This window comes from Schistocerca cancellata, chromosome 3 (genome assembly GCF_023864275.1).
Source record: "Schistocerca cancellata isolate TAMUIC-IGC-003103 chromosome 3, iqSchCanc2.1, whole genome shotgun sequence".
Taxonomy (NCBI): domain Eukaryota; kingdom Metazoa; phylum Arthropoda; class Insecta; order Orthoptera; family Acrididae; genus Schistocerca; species Schistocerca cancellata.
This window is the reverse complement of record NC_064628.1, coordinates 833,964,436-833,985,548: the sequence shown is the minus strand read 5'-3', so window position 1 is coordinate 833,985,548 and position 21,113 is coordinate 833,964,436. Positions and strand designations below refer to the sequence as shown.

Below are 21,113 nucleotides of genomic sequence, written 5' to 3'. Positions count from 1 at the left end.
GAAAATACTTTTCTGACATATTATGGCACGATGCGCTCTCCCTGCACATCTTCGAGATGCATCTGCTGCCTGCTGTCTATTAAACCTGAATAGGACAAAAGTCACAGTAGTTAGTCCTTTTTCCACATGCGACTACTTTGGGTTGAGAAGTGAAGGGAATTTGTTCAAAGTTCCATTAGATTGATAACTTCAGCAGAGAGCAGAATTGCGTTTTAAAAAATGTAGCACTGAATGTATTCGAACTCGCGACATCTTATCTATGCTACAAGCTGACACGGAACTACAACAGCTCCAGAGCTCGGCAACTATTCCCCCAGAACGTTTGGATTCCACAGCACTGTGAGATTATGCATATGGCCATGCCTTGATTTCTGAGAGACAAACAGTTACAGCTTTTCTTTTGGACTGAACGACGTTTTCTAGTAACAGATAGCGCAATAGAATAGCTCAAGTGAAAAGGAACACTTCTTATTTAAACTTCTGCTTCCTACAATGTTGGCAGTTGTGTGTAGGTGGCAGTAACGTGATTTTATTTCTGTGATTACAAAATAGTCGAATGTATGCACTGGGTAGCCGAGGCAGCTAGTTCATGGTGATTCGGTCAACCAAGTAAATGAATTTACTGAACATGCTGCAAATTACTACAGGGAGCCTGTGTGTCAGAATTCTCATCCAGTGTGGCGCAACTGCGTTACGATAGAAAAATAACTCGCAGAGAAGAGGATTTCGTGGTCTGTTCGACGGATGGTAGGTTGTTATACCTATGGTCTGGGTTCGATTCCCACTTCTGTCAATGATTTTAGATAGGGAGAGACAGATTCCATTCTCTCCTGGCTACACCAAGTGAAGGAGATATAATGGCTGCGTGGTCAGAAAATTCACATTAAAGATGATATTCCTTCTTTACCAAGTAGACGGTAGGTTGAACCACAATAAAGTCTGGAGTGGCGACATGTAGAAACTCTACCACCAGTAACCTTTCTTATACTAGTTATTTATTTCAAGTGACGACACAAACGCTATGTATGGTCACAGGACACTTATTCCATCTTTTATTTGAGCTTCTGTATGTCGATAAAATGGGTTCTGAACTGGGAATGCAACTCAGACCGCCCTTAACGCGGAATTTGATCCCTTCGTGGCAATACAGCTCGGCTACAATTTGTTGTTTGTTCAAAACTGCAGATTCCTCAACACCTTCACATATTATGCGTGAATGGGATCGAATCCTGGCCCGGCACTAAAGATTTAATTATGTATTATCAAGCTCTAGCATGAGAACACCTGTCTGCTGGTGGATAATAATTTTGATTTTTAATGTATTTTCATTCGCTGTCACACTAACGATATCTGACGTTTTTAACTCCCAGTGAGACACAGAACTATTTGCGAGATGACTGTAAGTTCAAGATGCTATTCTGAGCAGCTGGTGGAGAAAAATTCGGTAGCTGACGTCTCTTTGTGTGTAGTCAACAACGATATGTGTGGGGCTCTATTCCCAGTGAGCGCTGAACTCTTCGTCATATTATTTCAGTTCAAACATGCTCACATGTCACTGCTGGTGCAACAAACCCATATTTAACGTTAGTTTTCTCTAGAATATAACAGCGATAGGTGCCGGGTTGGAGTCCTGGGAAGGAAAAAATTAATTTTTCGTCTCGTCATTTCAGTTATAACATCTAGTTACTGCCGAGAAATTCCGATATGTCACATTTGACTGTGCTTCGATAGCAATCCGATTAGGTTCCGGGTTCGAATCCGTGTCCAACACACAGCTTTACCTCACGGCATTTCAAGTAAGTTACTTGTGAAGAAGCAATATTTAACATCTCTCGTAGTTCGTTAACAGGGACAATAGATGCTGGGTAGGAATTCGCGTCTGTTAAAAATGTTTGCGTTATGCAATTTAAAGTTGATATTTGCTAACTGATACTGTCTAAAATCGAGGTATATCACTCTCTGTATGCCTAATCAGGAATGACTGTTAGTTTCCGTCAGTCACGAAATCTTTGCTTAGTCTGCATGAGCTGGGTTTGAATCCATATGCAGAACATGACGGTTCGTCGTGTCATTTAATGTTCATACATATTCTCAACTAGCTGCTCGTGAATAACTTAAATTTTTAATGTCATTTTGTGGTAAATAGATCAAATGGCTCTGAGCACCATGGGACTTAACTTCTAAGGTCATCAGTCCCCTAGAACTTAGAACTACTTAAACCTAACTAACCTAAGGACATCACACACATCCATGCCCGAGACAGGATTCGAACCTGCGACCGTAGCGGTCACGTGGTTCCAGACTGAAGCGCCTAGAACCGCACGGCCACATCGGCCGGCCCCCACCATCTGGTATCAATGCATTACCTTATAATCCATTATATATAATCATTTTCATAGTACACTTGATATTATAGATGAGTAGGACACAAGACAGGACATAGATAATGTCCGTTTGACGTCAAAAGTGTGTAACATTTTACTTTTTTGAATAGGACAATGTTCCTCTCCAATAATTTTTAGATTAGTTACAATGAGCTTACGCTGCAAGAGAATTCGCTTGTATTTTTCAATATGTGGTCTGTTGTCGGTTTGAAGGCCTTCCATAACATCGGCAACGTAGTGCAACTCCACCGAGAGCTGTCTGGAGTAGGGTGGGGTTAGCTATGTGAAAGTTGCGAGCTGTCGAAGACGATCTTCATATTCCTAATGCGATTAGGACATCGTATACTCTTGACGACGTTTAGCACCTGTGCGGTCAGTCACCCAATTTCAGAATTCATTTTGAGTAATCCTGCTAAATTCCCAAAATACTGTCTTTTTATATTGATGAGTAATATGGATAGTCGTCACGTTCATGTGCCGTCTACAACGCAAATTTAATGTTACTATCCTAGGAACTAACCTGCAATACGTTTTGTATTTCATAATCGGAACTATCTGCATTAACCGTCATCAGAGCAATGTCAGGGAACAGAGTGCAGCAGTGCCTACTTGAGGACCTGCTTGAGTCGTGTTCTAAGGAAAGGGTAGTTGCTGGTTCACATTATATTACACTAGCGAGAAGTACCGACTTTTCCTTTTCTCTGCAAACATCCAGAACTAAATTCAGTAACTAAATGCTAAGAATATATTTTCATTGTGCCAACTCAAAGATCAATAGATATGGATATAGATATAGATTTTTATATTTAAAGCCATTCTCGTTCTGCGTTGGAATAAACATCATTCATTATTTGCTTGTTCTTGTTACGATTGTTATTGTCATTCTCTCACTCGCAAGAGTCTTATGCTGATGCTGTATGAATAAATTATGCCATTGGACACAAAGCGGTTTAGTTTTGAGACCTAACCCACGAGGGGGAAAGGCACAGTGGTCTGCTTCAGGAATTCCAAGCAATAAAACACAAAAAACAACCCAGGAAGGGTTCGAACAGCTACTTTCACGCAGAGACATGCATTTGGAATCTGTTCATCGTTACGGGGTCAAACAAGAGGGTAACATTACTGAAACAATGATCGGGCTACTTAGTATATAATAGAGCATACAGATTTCAAGGAGGAAACGTATGAAGACGCAGACTTCCTCGTTATCAATATGTGCGGCATATCTTTCGTGTTAACGAAAGTAAATTCCCGCTTTACCTCTTCTTACGTGTCAAATGAAATGAATGCCATGAGGAATAGAATATTTGTTGACTGCGTCTCTTCTTGCTTCCATCCTTACCAACATATTTCTTCATTCTCGTGGTAATCATGACAATCTATGTGCATGCTGCAAACGATTGCAAGTGGACAAATTCGACATCGAGGTGCAAAGCGTTTGGTATCTTACATTATATTCAATTCGAATAAGATTCCGGTGTATTTTTACTTCGTTTGTATTTTTAGATGATTATGAACGTTACGGAAATTTATCTCACATGCTTTATGTTGAATGAGAAACATTGAATGATCCGTTTTGCTTTCCCTACGTTGAAATGATATAATGTCGGCGTCAACAGCCTTCTTCCACGCCGGAAGCTGAAACTTGTATCATTCTGGATTAATGATAATTGAATGTCTCATATGTATACATAGCCCACAAGGCGACGTCAGAAACCACCAGGGGAGAACGCCGCATAAAAACCAAACGTGCGCGCGCGTCTCCACTCTGAAGAACCGTATCGGAGAATCACGGCAAGCATTTCGCTGAAGAGCTGCCTCGTCAGAGAGCCGAGAAATGGCAGCGTCGTAGCAAGTATTTGTCAACACTCTGATAGTGCATTTACTTCCGGGTGTAGGTCGGCGTTACCTCGCTAAATTCACTTAACATTCGTTTTCCACATCGAAGACTCGTACGATATAATCCGCTGCAAGATGACACAATTAGAAAGTATATTTAATTTCTGGACTCCAAGAACGGCGTTCTTCACATAAGTAACACCTGTTTGTGTGTGCATTCGGGAGGACGATGGTGCAATCCCGCGCCCGGCCATCCTGATTTAGGTTTTCAATGATTTCCCTAAATCGCTTCAGGCAAATGCCGGGATGGTTCCTTAGGAAGGGCACGGCCGATTTCCTTCCCCATCCTTCCCTAATCCGAGCTTGTGATCCGTCTCTAATGACATCGTTGTCGACGGGACGTTAAAACAGTAATCTCCACCTCCTCTGTTTCTGTGTTTAAGGTTGCGTTTTGAGGCTCAGGCAACATCGCAGTGACTATAGTCCGCCTCTGGCCGCCAGTGTGTCGTTAGCTCAGAGGTTCCCTTGTGCGTTGCAGTGCTTGTACTATAAGTTCGAATCACGGTAGAAGCCGCTGACTAAAACCTTTTATTTTCCATTTTAATTAATGGAGTTGCAAACTGCTAGTAAAAATTTCTTATGCGAAATCTGAAGAATGCCTTTAAACATCAATCTTCGTCCGATTTCGACTTAGTAAATTAAGTTAATATCATGGATTTCTGCTTTGCAAATTCCAAGGTGCTTCACTGTAAAACTGGTCCTGAAAAGATTCAAACCGACTGTCAACGATATAAATTTGAGCTTTGTTCGTCATATAGGTCTAACATGTCAGAAGGTTGTTTATGAAGTGCACATGTTCATTAATATAGTTCACATCTTCTAAATTTTTGCAATAGCATTTAACTGTAGACGTTTTCTAACACCGGCGTTAGCAATTCCTTTCCGTTCTCTGAAACCTTCAAAACGACAAATTTATCTGGATTAAATCTGATGACCTTAACTATCACTTCCGATTAACAATAAATACTTCATGAACCCATACATGGAACTCCAAATGTGCAGTGTGCCTGCACTGCTACAGAGCATGCATTGCAAGGTATTCACACAGTTTATCGCATAGACTTACCATAAGGAATGAAACAAGAACTGTAATACATTTTACACCACAGACGCTCACTCTGGCTTGACGAAAACATCCAATCATTGACCAAAAGTTGCACAAATAATTAAGTTCGAAAGGAAAAGAAACGAGGTATGAAGCATTTATAAATTCATCGAATGTAGTGAGGTGGTTTAATTTCGTCCCAGTCTATAAAATTAATTTCGGGCCATACTCAGCTCTTGCCGATTACCCGCCTACTAATCAGGGCGTCTGTCTCCTATGCTTTTGAGCGTGAATGGAAATTGTAGAAATTTTCTGTGGAGCAACATTTAATAATAAAGCGTTTCAAATCATCAAAAGCGATGAGCGGTAGCAGGCGCTTTCGATAAAGAACGGGGGAGTGCAGCGCCGCTGCTGTCGCCACGGCCGCTGCCAGTAGCCAGCAAATGGATCCCGGAGCTTTGCCGCATACGGCGTCCAGAGGAGGACAGTCTGCAGGAAATCTGCCGCAAAATCGTTACTAGATAAAATTTTGATATCGGTGTGTCACAAAGCGAAATAGATTGAATCTGCGCTACCATTACATTCACGTCTTCAGCATTCAGACAGAAGAGGCTATAAAAATATTTTATGCCAGCTGCTCTCGATCCACTGACATTATGAACAGAAACAACGCACGCTACCGCTAGACCACAGGCGTAATCAGCCTACAGTCTCTCTATCTTGGGACAAGTTTTCCTCCAGGAAGTGCCGCAGTCTACAGTGTTGCCAGATTGTGCAGATAACCGGACTTAGAGAATTAGCGAGTTGGCCAGTTTCTTTGTCCCATGTCGCGATCGGCGCGGACTTAGCCTCTGAAGCGGCCGGCCGCCGGTCAAGTTTTATGTCAAAGAGTGTACATATAGGCTTGAAATGAACGCCAATATGGCGCCTCACAATTCTGTACTGAAGGCAGACGGCGTGGTTGTGACGTGGGTGGCGTTGTGCCATCTCATTGGTCAACGCTCAGACGCACGCTCAGAATATCTGACACGCCAGCTATTGCTCTGCACGTTCGGAAAGACTCCCGAGCGTGCTATTCCACGTTATGACGTCAGAAACTCGGCACGCTCAACGCTCAACGTTCGGATGCACGGTCCGTGTGCTGACGGCTTTACGCGCCACGAACTCTATCCAGAGCGGCACAGTACTGTTGGTTCAACTTACAGTTTTAGAGCGAATGCAACTGATTCTCCCACGCTGGCTAGATGGTGCCGTGGCATCGGCGTTGTTGAAACTGTGCAGAAAAGGAGGACTGTCGCTGTCAGTTATTTTGTGGGGCCTGTAGGGCGGCTGTAGCGTTCACTGCCCCTGGGGGGACGTAGGCGCCACCCCAGGTCTCAGCAGCTGCAGACCGGGTCGTTGCCCGGATTCTGCGAACTGCCTGTTCTCCCCGCAGCGGGTCCTCCTCCAATTAATGAGATACAGCGACGGTCTTTCTACAGACAAGGGAGGTTACAGAGGAGCTTCTGGCAGCAAAAGACTAGGCCGTGGCAGGGCGGGCGCAAGACTGCTGTCCCACGCACACAGCTCCAACCCACTAGATATCTCTGACATAGCAGCAGGAAGTGAAATTAACGTCGCAGATTATCTGAAAGTAAATAAGGACGAAAAGAGAGTTTCACCAACGAAATGCCTATGATACAAAATCATTGCGGGAACCTTTATTGTATGATTATATGATAGCGGAAGAAACACTGGTAGTAGTTACTTCTGTAAAATATCTGGGAGTATGAGTGCGGAACTATTTGAAGTGGAATGATCATATAAAATTAATTGTTGGTAAGGCGGGTACCAGGCGGAGATTCATTGGGAGCGTCCTTAGAAAATGTAGTCCATCAACAAAGGGGCTGGCTTACAAAAGACTTGTTCGACGTATACTTGAGTATTGCTCATCAGTGTGGGATCCGTACCAGATCGGGTTGACGGAGGAGATAGAGAAGATCCAAAGAAGAGCGGCGCGTTTCGTCACAGGGTTATTTGGTAACCGTGGTAGCGTTACGGAGATGTTTAACAAACTCAAGTGGCAGACTCTGCGAGAAAGACGCTCTGCATCGCGGTGTAGCTTGCTCGCCAGGTTTCGAGAGGGTGCGTTTCTGGATGAGGTATCGAATATATTGCTTCCCCCTACTTATACCTCCCGAGGAGATCACGAATGTAAAATTAGAGAGATTCGAGCGCGCATGGAGGCTTTCCGGCAGTCGTACTTCCCGCGAACCGTATGCGACTGGAACAGGAAAGGGAGGTAATGACAGTGGCACGTAAAGTGCCCTCCGCCCTCCGCCGTTGGGTGGCTTGCGGAGTATAAATGTAGATGTAGATGTAGATCGGAACAGGTAAGTGATTAATAGGGAACCAAAGGCTCCTGCTACAACACAGCGTCAGTGAAGTGCTAATGAGCTGGTTGAAGCCTGCGAGAGAGAGGCCTAAGCCGTACCGTCACATATTCGTACAAGTTGTTGTTCCACCAGCCTTTGATTCCCAGCGACCTGTAGCTAACGTGTGTGACGTGTATTTGAATCGTCTACTTGTTTCTCCCGTATCATCTCAAATACGTGCCGACAGGGCCCTCCCGTAAGGCCGTGGCTTCGTTCCCGTTTTACAATGCTGCAAAATAAATCTGCCGTGGAAAATTTTCATTCAGCTCATGGCAGACAGCACAACGTACATCATTCGCAACCGGGGTGGATGATGTAACTGGGGTTGCCTTTCTTAGGACGCATGAATTTTTCCCCACAATAAATTTATTTTGCCCACTCTGTAACCTTGTCCGATTCAAATGATTCCCAGTCACTAATGAGATAGTAGGTTAACCTGTAGTCTACTTTCCTTCCTTTGTTTAAGTATGATCTACTTAAGACTTTGACTTCCAGTCCTGTTTACCGACGCGATGCGAAAAATTCTGTAGACTGCTGATCCCGTTATTCTTAAAGGAGATACGATTTCGTACACTTTTAAATACAATGTCAAGCATATTGGGGGCGTCTAACAGTCTTCACTGGTGGCTAGTCTTCTTAATCAATACTGAAAAACAATAAAAAGTCCGGCATTATAAGAAACGGCGAAGTTAACGCTGCCGATAGACTATGTTACGTGTACCTGTACAGTCCATACTTTTGCATTACTGCAGACACGTTCAGGAAGGTAATAGTGAAGCGTCTTAGGAGTATCTCATCTACATGACTACTTTGCAGTTCACAACTAAGTGCCTGGCAGTGTGTTCATCGAACCACCTTTAACCATCTTCACTTCTGTTCTACGCTCGGAGAGCGGGCGGGAAAAACGAACACTTAAATCTTTTCGTGAGAGCTCTAATTTCTCTTATTTTATTATGAGGATGGGGGCCAGTAAAATATTTTCACACTGTGAGGAAAATAAATAATAATGTTGTGTGACGACGGCCTCCCTTCGGGTAGACCGTTCGCCTGGTGCAAGCCTTTCTATTTGACGCCACTTCGGCGACTTGCGCGTCAATGGGGATGAATTGATGATGATTAGGTAGGACAACACAACACCCAGTTCCTGAGCGGAGAAAATCTCCGACCCAGCCGGGTATCGAACCCGGGCCCTTTGGATTGACAGTCTGTCGCGCTGACCACATTTTTTTTTTAATTTCTCATTTTGTTCGCTTTTGTTCGTTGCATCTGCTCGGGGAGGACGTCGTAAGACATCCGTTTAAGTTCGTTGTTGATCGAGTAATTCAGTTTTTTGTACAGAGGGCTGCTAACCCTGTGACTGAACACGCTGAGTTACCGTGCCGGCACCACTCAGCTACCGGGGGCGGATACACACACGCTGTGAGGAGAAAGTTGATGATTGAAATTTCAAGAGAAGGCCCCGACACAGAGAAAAACGCTTTCGTTTTATTGACTGGCACCCCAATTCTTTATTTCGCGAAGCAGATGAGCAGCCCGGCTTTTAACTCCTCCAAGTAGACATTCGTATCAGTTTTAATGGAGAAGGAGGTGTCTTTCTGCTGGGTATTAGGGCACATGCATATTGCGGGGAACGAAAGGGTGGGAATCTCTTCTTTCAGTGTGCCATCCCCCTGCATGCTATCACCACGCTGTTGAAGTGCAGTCATGCGTTGGTGGGAGGATGAGTGGCTTGAAGTGACAGGCAATAAGCTCCGTGTCGTGAAGTCCACAACTCGGCCGTCGAGTACTTCCTTCCAGCCACGTCGACGGGTCGATGTCCTTCTTACCCGTTTTTGCAAAGGCCACAGCCCTTAAGATGCATCGATTCTTACTCCGGCGTACAGATCACTGTGCGCTACATTTTATTTGACCGTATTTTATTTTCCGATCGGCAGGCTGCGGCGGATTTGTCGACGCATCTGCCCTCTACTTTAAGTAACGTTCACACGATTGTGGTTCAAGTTTTAAGTTTTGCGAATTGCCCAAACTTTTCCCAAGATTTTAGAGAGATGGTTTTAATGTGTTAACAGGACGACTGGCTCTTCCGTATTTTCTGTAAGTAGTCAGCCTCTGACATTTATCTGTGCCTTTCTGTTAGCTCCTTTCTCGTTTTACTTGTGCTTTAATCTCATGTACAGCTACTTTTACATTTTCTCCATTGTTTCAGCTAATGCGAGATAGTGTGATTTTTTGATCGATTCAAGTGCATGAGCGTGGAGAAAATTCAACCTCTTAGGCACATTCATTTGTTTTAATGAGCGTGAGGGCGCTGGTAACCTCGCCGTTAAGCGTGCATAAGCGCCAATGTCTCTCTCTCTCTCTCTCTCTCTCTCTCTCTCTCTCTCTCTCTCCCTCTCACACACACACACTCACACACACACACACACAATTTAGTATTACATAGCAGTATTCATAATTTTTTTGTTGCGTCTGGAGTTGTATAAGGTGTATACCGGATGACCTTTTACTACAAAGTATTACAACTGTATGGGTAAAGTTAGCATACTTTTATTTGCAATACTTGTATGTAACCAAGTTGGTAAAGGTAAACACACTTACCGATAAAAAAATATCCACAGTTCCCTACGTAATGCGGAATGGAGCAGCAGATTTCAAGAGAGACAGATCCGCCAGTTCGAAAGGAGGCGGGGAGTAATTCGTTGTGATTAGGGAAGCAATAACAGGAGAATGGATCGGTAACGAGACCTCAGCGTCTTCGACCGTCGACTAGACAATGGCTGTCACCTGAGTAAGATATCCAAGCTGAACTTTCTGACAGCCAAATTCTCAGCTTACGTGCTGCAAGGATACATGGCCGGGACACATCCAAGAATAGGCCATACATGATCATGAAACATTATCCAACTACAACAACCTATCGGAGGTAGGCGAGAGATAAGCCTCGAAAACGAACAGGAAGGATTTTCTGAGAAGCTGGCAGCCATCTTCCAATCTCTTCAAATTTGGGTAGTACGGCAGTACAGCCCCTGTGAATCCCGAGTTATTCTTCACCGCCCCAGGGGCTTAATATCTGGGAAAATGAGGACACCTAGTTTCGTCCTAATAATAAGTACAGCAGTGTAGGATAATGTAGAATATAGTGCAGTACTTTGTAAGGTAGTGTTGGGTTGTGTAGTGAAATCTTGGACTATACATCACAAAATTTGTAATATAGTACTACAATATAGTACAGCAGACCATGCGAATACGCTATAGATGATCTTGGGGGGGGGCCCTACTCAACACGATGAAGAATCCCTACAGCCTCACACGACTAGTGCCCGAAAGGACAGGTATTGTTCACTACGGAGGACCATGCAGCCACTGTCGTACCTTGATCCAGGAAATGGGCTTCTTTGCTGCAACGCAAGTATCAGAGGTGCTACAAGCTTGGAGAAGCACGAACTGTCAGCACAACTGACATTGTAGCTTCTTCCCTACACTCGGCAGCAGAGACAGAAGTGGCGGAAGCGGTGCGTCCTACTACAACACTGGACACAGGAGTGGCACAATGTTGTATTCTCAGACGAGACCTGGTTCTCTGTAAAACGTTACGATGTGTATATACACTGAGGTGACGAAAGTCATGAGATACCGGTAGGCACATGTATGATAGCGACAGTATCGCTTACACAAGATATAAAAAGACAATGCAGTGCCGGAGCTGTAATTTGTACTCTGGTGATTCATGTGGAAAGGATTGCGACGTGATTATGACCGCACGACGGGAACTAACAGACTTTGAACGTGGAACGGTAGTTGGAGCTAGACGCATGGGACATTCCATTTCGGAAATTCAAAGGGAATCAAACACTCCGAGATCCAGAGTGTCGAGAGTGTACCGACAATACAAAATTTCAGGCGTTATCTCCCACCAAGGACAACGCAGTGGCTGGCGGCCATCACTTAATGACCAAGAGCAGTGGCATTTGTGTAGGGTTTCAGTGCTAACAGACAAGCTACACTGTGTTAAACAATCGCAAAAATAAATGCGAGAGTTAACGACGAACGTATCCGTTAGGACATCGCCTGCCGTGCCTCTCCTGGACTCGTGACCATATCGGTTGGACACTATATGACTGGAAACAATGGCCTGGTCAGACGAGCCCAGATTTCAGTTGGTAATAGCTTTTGGTAGGGTTCGAATGTGGTGCAACACCCCACGAAGCCACGGATCCAAGTTGTCAACGAGGCCTTGTGCAAGCTGTGGTGGTTTCATAATGGTGTGGGCTCTGTCTATTTAGAATCGACTGGGTCCAGATGAACCGACCATTGAGTGGAAGTGGCTATGTTAGGCTACGTGCAGCCATTCATGGACTTCATATTCCCAGGCAATGACGGAATTGTCAGTGCGCCATGTCACCAGACCACAATTCTTCACGGCTGGTTTGAAGAACATTCTGGACAATTCGAGCGAATGGTTTGGCCACACAAACCGCCGACATGAATGCCATCGAACATTTATGGAACAGAATCTGCACCGGCAACACTTTACGGACGTCTGTAGAGGCAGCATGGCCCAGTATATCTGTAGGGAACTACCAACGACTTGATGAGTCCATGCCACATGGAGTTGCTGCACTTAGCTGGACAAAAGGATGTCTGACTCGATGTTAGGACTTATTCCATGACGTTTGTCACCTCGGTGTATGTCTGTGGAGACTCCAAGGTGAATGAAAGCCACCACATTGTGTTCGTCGCCGTCATACACGTTCAATACTTGGAATCACGGTCTGCTATGCCACTGCGTACCCAACACGATCACCTCTCGGTCTCATAGCTGTTAATTTGGACATCAGCCGTCACACTTGTGATGTATTATGGAGGTGAATGTGGGTCTACCATGACTCCATGACATTATCTTTGAACAAGATAACGCAGGAATATGTTAGCCCTGCTGCCTTGATCTACCTCGATACGGAGTCCGTTTGAATGTTGCGCTGACTGGATGTCCTCAAGATGTCATACCCACTTAAAACAGTTATGCGCTATCAAGGGATTGGTACGCCTTCACTCGCCATAACCTACGATTCATCATATCTGGCACAGGTTTAAAGCGACATGGAATGACGTACCTGTTTCTGTCTTCGATCGATGCCCAGCCGTGTTACAGCCATCCTTACCTTCAGAGAGTGAAAATGCCACTTTCTTCAGTGGGACTTTCCCTTGTCAAATTTCTGAAATAGTACTAAGGTGAAACAACTTTTAATGGTGCCAACACTAAAAAGTGAAATCAGTGAAACACTAATGTTACTATTAGAACAGGACGGCAACTTCGAATTTTTAAGGAAATGGCCTGCAACAAAAATTATTCTGTTGAAAAGAAAAATCACCACATTTTAGTTAAGCAGTTCAAATGGCTCTGACCAATATGATTTAACTTCTGAGGTCATCAGTCGCCTAGAACTTAGAACTAATTAAACCTAACTAACCTAAGGACATCACACACAACCATGCCCGAGGCAGGAGTCGAACCTGCGACCGAACCGGTCGCTCGGTTCCAGACTGTAGCGCCTAGAACCGCACGGCCACTCCGGCCGGCTAGTTAAGCAGTACGGAATTCAACCCGCTTGTGGTAGAATTATTTCAGAACTTAGCCGTCTGAAAGGAATTTTTATTCGGTTAAACGACGTGATATTCTCTACCGTTGTCATCTTCATAATGTTATGTTAAATAGCTTTTACTGCACTAGGTTCATAAGAGCAATAGGTCTTCAATGATTGCCGGCCGAAGTGGCCGTGCGGTTCTGGCGCTGCAGTCTGGAACCGCGAGATCGCTACGGTCGCAGCTTCGAATCCTGCCTCAGGCATGGATGTGTGTGATGTCCTTAGGTTAGTTAGGTTTAACTAGTTCTAAGTTCTAGGGGACTAATGACCTCAGAAGTTAAGTCCAATAGTGCTCAGAGCCATTTGAACCATTTTCTTCAATGATTGTATACCAAGGCAAGGCAAGGCAAAGCAAGGATGGCTGTAACCCAGCTGGGCATCGATTGAAGACCGAAACAGGTACATCATTTCATGCTGCTTTAAGCCTGTGCCAGATGTGATGAATCGTAGGGTATGATGAGTGGAGGCGTGCCAATCTCTTCATAGCGCATATGGTTCATTTTAATGAAGCTGGACATAGAACTGTATGTCAAAGTGAAAAATTAGTACTTCTACAAAGTGTGGGAAACGACTTGCCAAATACTACACCTTACACGTTGATTAAATGAAATGAAATGTCGTGTGGCTAGGGCCTCCCGTCGGGTAGACCGTTCGCCTGGTGCAGGTCATTCGAATTGACGCCACTTCGGCGACCTGCGCGTTGATGGGGATGAAATGATGATGATTAGGACAACACAACACCCAGTCCCTGAGCGGAGAAAATCTCCGACCCAACCGGGACCTTAGGATTGACATTCCGTCACGCTGACCACTCAGCTACCGGGGCCAGACTAATGAAATGAAACAGGGCATATTCCATTTGGAACTTTTAGAAAAAAAAGACAAATTGCATGTTATGTATTGAAAGAAAGATGAATTTTTCCTGTAGTATACTTACCAGTAATTATTTTGTTGTCCTGTCCTGCGATGCTCGCGACCTGCAAAAGAAAAGATTCCCTATTAACACACGCAAATGTAAATATTCAGGTGTACTTAAGTGCATTTATTGCAACACAGTGGCTGAAATATTCATTTTGTCTATTTGTGTTCAGTAGACTAGGGTGCTTCTTAAATGGAGCTTTGTCTTAAATTTTACTTGCACTAAACTTCGAAGGCAATCTTAAGTCAGTAAGATAAAATCTAAGAAGAAAACATAAAAAAACCTTCATAAAGTTTTCATTTATTGTTGGTTTTTACTTCAGTGTCCTTAGTGGAATATATCTTCTTATCACAAATTGCACTGAACACATTACGAGACGGGCCAGGGATCCCAAGACAAGCAGAGAGTTGGTTAAAACCCAGAACAGATTACGATGAGATATTTGGGGAAAATTTAATGGTATATCCAAACGATAGGCTAGTGATAAATGGAAGTGCTGTACTTTTGGATTTCCAAAATGCTGCGCTAATGACAGGATTGTAACTTGTGTTAGCCAGGTTGACATAAAAAACATCCAAAGTTATTCAGATCTTTTTATTTAATTGATGACCAGTTTCGCACACTAGAACCGATTTTCAGACCATACAAACAGAGAACATGGCCTTGGTGCTGTCACGGAATACACCGTTTTTCCCTGTTTGGATGATTTGAGATTGAGTTATGATACCCGAAACCAGTCATCAGTTAGACAGAAAGAACTGAATTTCACAACTTTGGTCGCTTACTACATTAAAAACTGATTTACCTGTCGACAAGAAACTCAAATCCAACTGGACAGAAATTGAATCAGCATCGGAAATTATCAGGAAGACTCACTATGAAGGATGAGCATAAAAGTGTTATCAGACACTTCTATCGATAACTGGACTCACCTCCAGATGTAATCAAAATTCACGACTACATACGTTCCACAATCATATTGGTATCATTGGAGAAGATTTTAAGTATCCAACAATCAACTGGGAAAATTATACTTCAGTAGGTGGTAGGCGTGACAAGACGTCCTGCAAAACATTAATAAAGGAGTTCTCTGAGAACTACCAGAAATAAATTATTCGAAGGCTCGCTAATTCTTGAAATATTTTTGATCTAATAACATCAAACAAACCTGACCCCTTGAGTATGTCCAAATAGAAACTGGTAAACGTTACTATGACACAGTTGAAGCAACAATGATACTAAAGTACAAAGGGAATGTAAAAAAAGTTCAACAAACGATACAAGGAGGCAGTCCCATCACATCTCAATAAGGTACAAGAAACATTTATCTCTAGAGAGAAGCATGTAGAGAAACTATGTCACAGGTTTAGAAGAATAGTTGACTATGCACTTGAGAATGTTTACGTAACACAATGGTTTATGATGGAGGGACATTTCGTGCAATACAGTCAGCATAAAGAAAATTGTAACGAAACAGAGACTAATACAGGGCTATTACAAATGATTGAAGCGATTTCATAAATTCACTGTAGCTCCATTCATTGACATATGGTCACGACACACTACAGATACGTAGAAAAACTCATAAAGTTTCGTTCGGCTGAAGCCGCACTTCAGGTTTCTGCCGTCAGAGCGCTCGAGAGCGCAGTGAGACAAAATGGCGACAGGAGCCGAGAAAGCGTATGTCGTGCTTGAAATGCACTCACATCAGTCAGTCATAACAGTGCAACGACACTTCAGGACGAAGTTCAACAAAGATCCACCAACTGCTAACTCCATACGGCGATGGTATGCGCAGTTTAAAGCTTCTGGATGCCTCTGTAAGGAGAAATCAACGGGTCGGCCTGCAGTGAGCGAAGAAACGGTTGAACGCGTGCGGGCAAGTTTCACGCGTAGGCCGCGGAAAATTGGCTCATGCCACAACTGGAGACCGACAGCGCCGACTTCATCTTTCAACAGGATGGTGCTCCACCGCACTTCCATCATGATGTTCGGCATTTCTTAAACAGGAGATTGGAAAACCGATGGATCGGTCGTGGTGGAGATCATGATCAGCAATTCATGTCATGGCCTCCACGCTCTCCCGACTTAACCCCATGCAATTTCTTTCTGTGGGGTTATGTGAAAGATTCAGTGTTTAAACCTCCTCTACCAAGAAACGAGCCAGAACTGCGAGCTCACATCAACGATGCTTTCGAACTCATTGATGGGGACATGCTGCGCCGAGTGTGGGAGGAACTTGATTATCGGCTTGATGTCTGCCGAATCACTAAAGGGGCACATATCGAACATTTGTGAATGCCTAAAAAAACTTTTTGAGTTTTTGTACGTGTGTGCAAAGCATTTTGAAAATATCTCAAATAATAAAGTTATTGTAGAGCTGTGAAATCGCTTCAATCATTTGTAATAACCCTGTACTTAACAGTTGCAAAACAAAGCATAGGACTATACACAGAGAGATGTGAAACCCTAGAAATTGTCTTACGTGACACGCTGAAAACCATAAATCAAGGCAGTCAGTTACTGATTTCCGAAATCCATTAGATTCAGTACCAAATCCACACTTAATACCGAAAGTAAGATCCTATGAGGTATTTAACTAAATATGGAACTGAGGAGGTCATGGTAGGAAGGATGCAACATGACGTCGTGAATGGAAAATCATCAAAAGATGTAGAACTACCTGTAACGTCATCTGTTCTGCAAGGAAGTGTATTGAGACCGTTCCTATTCATGTGGTGTATTAATGACGATGTAGACTATATCGATTTAATAGCTACATCAGACTTTTCGCAGAATGAAGTACTGACTGTGAAAACCTGTACAAACGCTCAGTGAGAAGTTGATAAGATTTCAAAGTGATGCAAATACTGGCAACTTACTTTAAATGTACAATCTGTGCAGTTCACAAAACGAAAAAATCGCAGTGCTCCGTGACTACAGTACAACAAGTCATAGTTGGAATCGGCCATCACAAAACATATCTGAGTTTTACAATTTGCAGTAGGGTATGAAGCAGAACGATCACGTAGGCTCAGTCATAGATAGTGCAGGTGGCAGACTTCGGCTCATTAGTAGAATTGCAGGGAAATGTATTCAGTCTAAAAAAGGAAACTGATTACAACTCATTCGTGCGACACATATTAGAACATTGCTCCAGTGTGTAGGACGTCTACCAAATAGTACTACTGAAAATATACAGAGGAGGGCAGCATGAATGATCACAGGTTTGTCTGACGCATGGGAGAGTGTCACTGTTATGCCAGAGAAACACGACGTCAGACATGTGAAGATCTGAGGGCTATTCGGAAAGCAAGGTCCCATCGGTTGCGAAATGGAAACCACTGTGAAAATCAAAACTCTTTTATTTTCGACAGTTAGATACACCTTGCAGCTACTTCTCTACATAGTCGCCGCTCTCACTTAGTGATTTGTCGCAGCGTTGTACCAACTTTCCAATACCCTCGTCATAGAAAGCATCTAACTGTGCCTTCCACCAATTCTCTGCGCTGGTCTGCAGCTCGTTGTCTGTACCAGAATGCTGTCTTCATAGCCAGCTGTTCGTGTGAGCAGAGGTGAAACTCAGAGGTAGCCAGTTATGGGCTATATTGGGTGACCAAAAACTTCCCATCGAAAACGCTGCAAGAGCATCTCCATTGCCCCAGCAAAGTGCAGCCGAGAATCACGGAAAGGAAAAGCATGACAGTTATGTTATGCGGGCTGCATGACATCAGGTGAAGTCTCTCACTGGGCCCTCGTACTTGGTGGGAGACGCTGTTTTCTAGCCATTTTTACGCCCTCACACTGAACCCAGAACTGAAAAGAGTGATGTGTCATGACTGGAATATTAGAGATGCTACAAAACACATCTGTGCAGAACATCATCGGATTGTCACTACGGTTTCCATTTTGTGCCCTGTCAGATGTTACATCCCGAACAGCAGTCGCAAATGCAAACTATCTCAAGTAATCCTACTAACAAAGTTTAAATGATAAATCTAAGAATCTGAGGGACACGTCTCTTCATTTCATCTACATCTACATCTTCGTGGATAGTGTTCAAATCACATTTATGTGCCTGGCAGAGGGTTCATTGAACCACCTTCATAATTCTCTATTATTGCAATCTCGTATAGCGCGCGGATAGAATGAACACGTATATCTTTCCGTACGAGCTCTGATTTCCCTTCTTTTATCGTGGTCATCGTTCCTCCCTATGTAGGTCGGTGTCAACAAAATATATTTCGCAATCGGAGGAGAAAGTTCGTGATTGAAATTTCGTGAAAAGATTCCATCGCAACGAAAAACGCCTTTCTTTTAATTATGTCCAGCCCAAATCCTGTATCATTTCTGCGACACACTCTCCCATATTTCGCGATAATACAAAACGTGCTGCGTTTCTTTGAACTTTTTCGATGTATTCCGTCAGTCCTGTCTGGTAACGATCCCACACCACGCAGCAGTATTCTTAAACAGGATGGACAAGCGTAGTGTAGGCAGTCTCCTTACTAGGTCTGTTACATTTTCTAAGTGTCCTGCCAATAAAACGCAGTCTTTGGTTAGCCTTCCCCACAACATTTTCTACGTGTTCCTTCAAATTTAAGTTGTTCGTAATTGTAATACCAAGGTATTTAGTTGAATTTACGGCTTTTAGATTAGACTGATTTATCGTGTAACCGAAGTTTAACGAGTTCCTTTTAGTACTAATGTGGATGACCTCACACTTTTCGTTATTTAGGGTCAACTGCCACTTTTCGCACCATTTAGATACCTTTTCTAAATCGTTTTGCAATTTGTTTTGATCTTCTTATTACTTTATTAGTCGATAAACGACAGCGTCATCTGCAAACAACCGAAGACGGCTGCTCAGATTGTCTCCCAAATCGTTCATATAGATAAGGAACAGCAAAGGGCCTATAACACTATCTTGGGGAACGCCTGAAATCACTTCTGTTTTACTCGATGTCTTTCCGTCAGTTACTACGAACTGTGACCTCTCTGACAGGAAATCGCAAATCCAGTCACATAACTGAGACGATATTCCATAAGCACGCAATTTTACTACGAGTCGCTTGTGTGGTACAGTGCCAAAAGCCTTCTGGAAATCCAGAAATACGGAATCGTTCTGAAATCCCTTGTCAATACCACTCAAGACTTCATGTGAATAAAGAGCTAGTTGTGTTTCACAGGTACGGTGTTTTCTAAACCCATATTGACTGTGTGTCAATAGACCGTTTTCTTCGAGGTAATTCATTATGTTCGAACACAATATATGTTCCAAAATCCCGCTGCATATCGACGTTAACGATATAGGATTGTAATTTGGCGGATTACTCGTACTACCTTTCTTGAATACTGGTTTTATGATTGTTCATTATGGAGCTAATGCATCAGCATACTCCGAAAGGAACCTAATTTGTATACAGTCTGGACCAGAAGAGTTGCTTTTATTAAGTGATTTAAAGTTGATGGTTTTCTTATACAGTTAGCAAGCGTATTTATCCGTCCTGCATAGTGTAGGTAGAAACTGTTTCAATCATTCACTCTGGTGGATACACCAAACCACAGAGAAAAGAACACATGTTTCTGCACATCCCCAACAGACTGAGAACACAAAGTAAACGAAGCAATTGTGAATCCGGGATGTAGCGGAGTCGGCGTAGCGGTACAACAGCTCCAAATCATTAACCACCCGAGGCTGGATACAAACTAAGTCATTGCAGCCATGCAGTGTCGTGATACGAACAGCTGCCAAGCACAGCAAGGAGGGATCCGAACCACTATCCCTGGCCGCAAGCTCAGTGCCAGTCACCTCAATACAGTCCATGTCTAAAGATACCGAGGAGTTGCGGCCCCACTTAAGGTGACTGACCCCTTCACAGTAAGGGGTAACTGCAATTTCTGCTCTGGTATACAGAATGGAACCAGCAGGGAAGTGTTTATGCTGTATCAGACCTTCTGTTTCGCACCATATTACGCCGTTGGGGAAAGGGGAGGCTACATTGACCACTGAGGCATGCACGAATAAAATGGCTAATGTCCACCATTCGGCAACAGGCTTGGAGCCGCCTGTGTACCTTTATTGAGCACATTGGAAGTTTCCACGGGCAATGACAGTGACATGCATTCAGTTGTGTGGCGCTGTGGTGCGGCTCTAGCGCCTGATGGCAGGCAACACCTCTGACACTCCTTAGATTCTGTATGCACAAGAAGGCAGTGGAGCACTTCTCGGCTGAGCTGAGTAGGTGTTGAAGTCTCTGTACATAACACACAAGTGCTCAATAAATGTGCCCAAGTGGCACTGAGGACTTGCCAAATTAAGTGTCTTCTAGGGGTTCTTTGCCTATATTCACATATTTCCTCCCAACGCAGTATAGCCAGGAGTAGCACCACTGGGTCTCTCCAAAACATTAGAAGAATGGGATCTCTCTCCAAGTCATTGCCATACGTTCTGATGATGGTCATCAAGGGTACACAGAACGACGTTTCATCAGTGAAAGCAATGCGACGCCATTCATCCCATTCACGGCACTATTCCAGCCACAACTGTTTGTGTTAAAATGTTAACTACAGCTATGTATGGGCTGGTAGGTCCCTAGTCCGACTGCTGCTAGTCTATGACCAAACATGCGAGATGACACACAGCGTTGCAGGCAGTGCATTATTTGTTCTCAGGTGGCAGGCACAGATGTGAACAGGTTATGATGTACCTGATGCACAACACAGCGGTCATCCCTTTTGGTGGTCACCTATGGTCGGCTAGAACCTTGACGAAGAGTCTGCCTGCCCTCACATTCACATGCCATC

The 21,113-nt window shown here is 43.7% G+C and overlaps 1 protein-coding gene across 1 annotated transcript in view; it reads right to left on the bottom strand.

The window, feature by feature from the left end:
• The window catches only part of LOC126176598 (uncharacterized), a 290,206-nt gene that overhangs the window by 234,213 nt on the left and 34,880 nt on the right, over window positions 1-21,113 (bottom strand). The window contains exon 3 of the mRNA XM_049923759.1: window positions 14,325-14,364. Within this exon, the coding sequence (XP_049779716.1) occupies window positions 14,325-14,364 (40 nt within the window). The remainder of the gene's footprint in view (window positions 1-14,324; window positions 14,365-21,113) is intronic.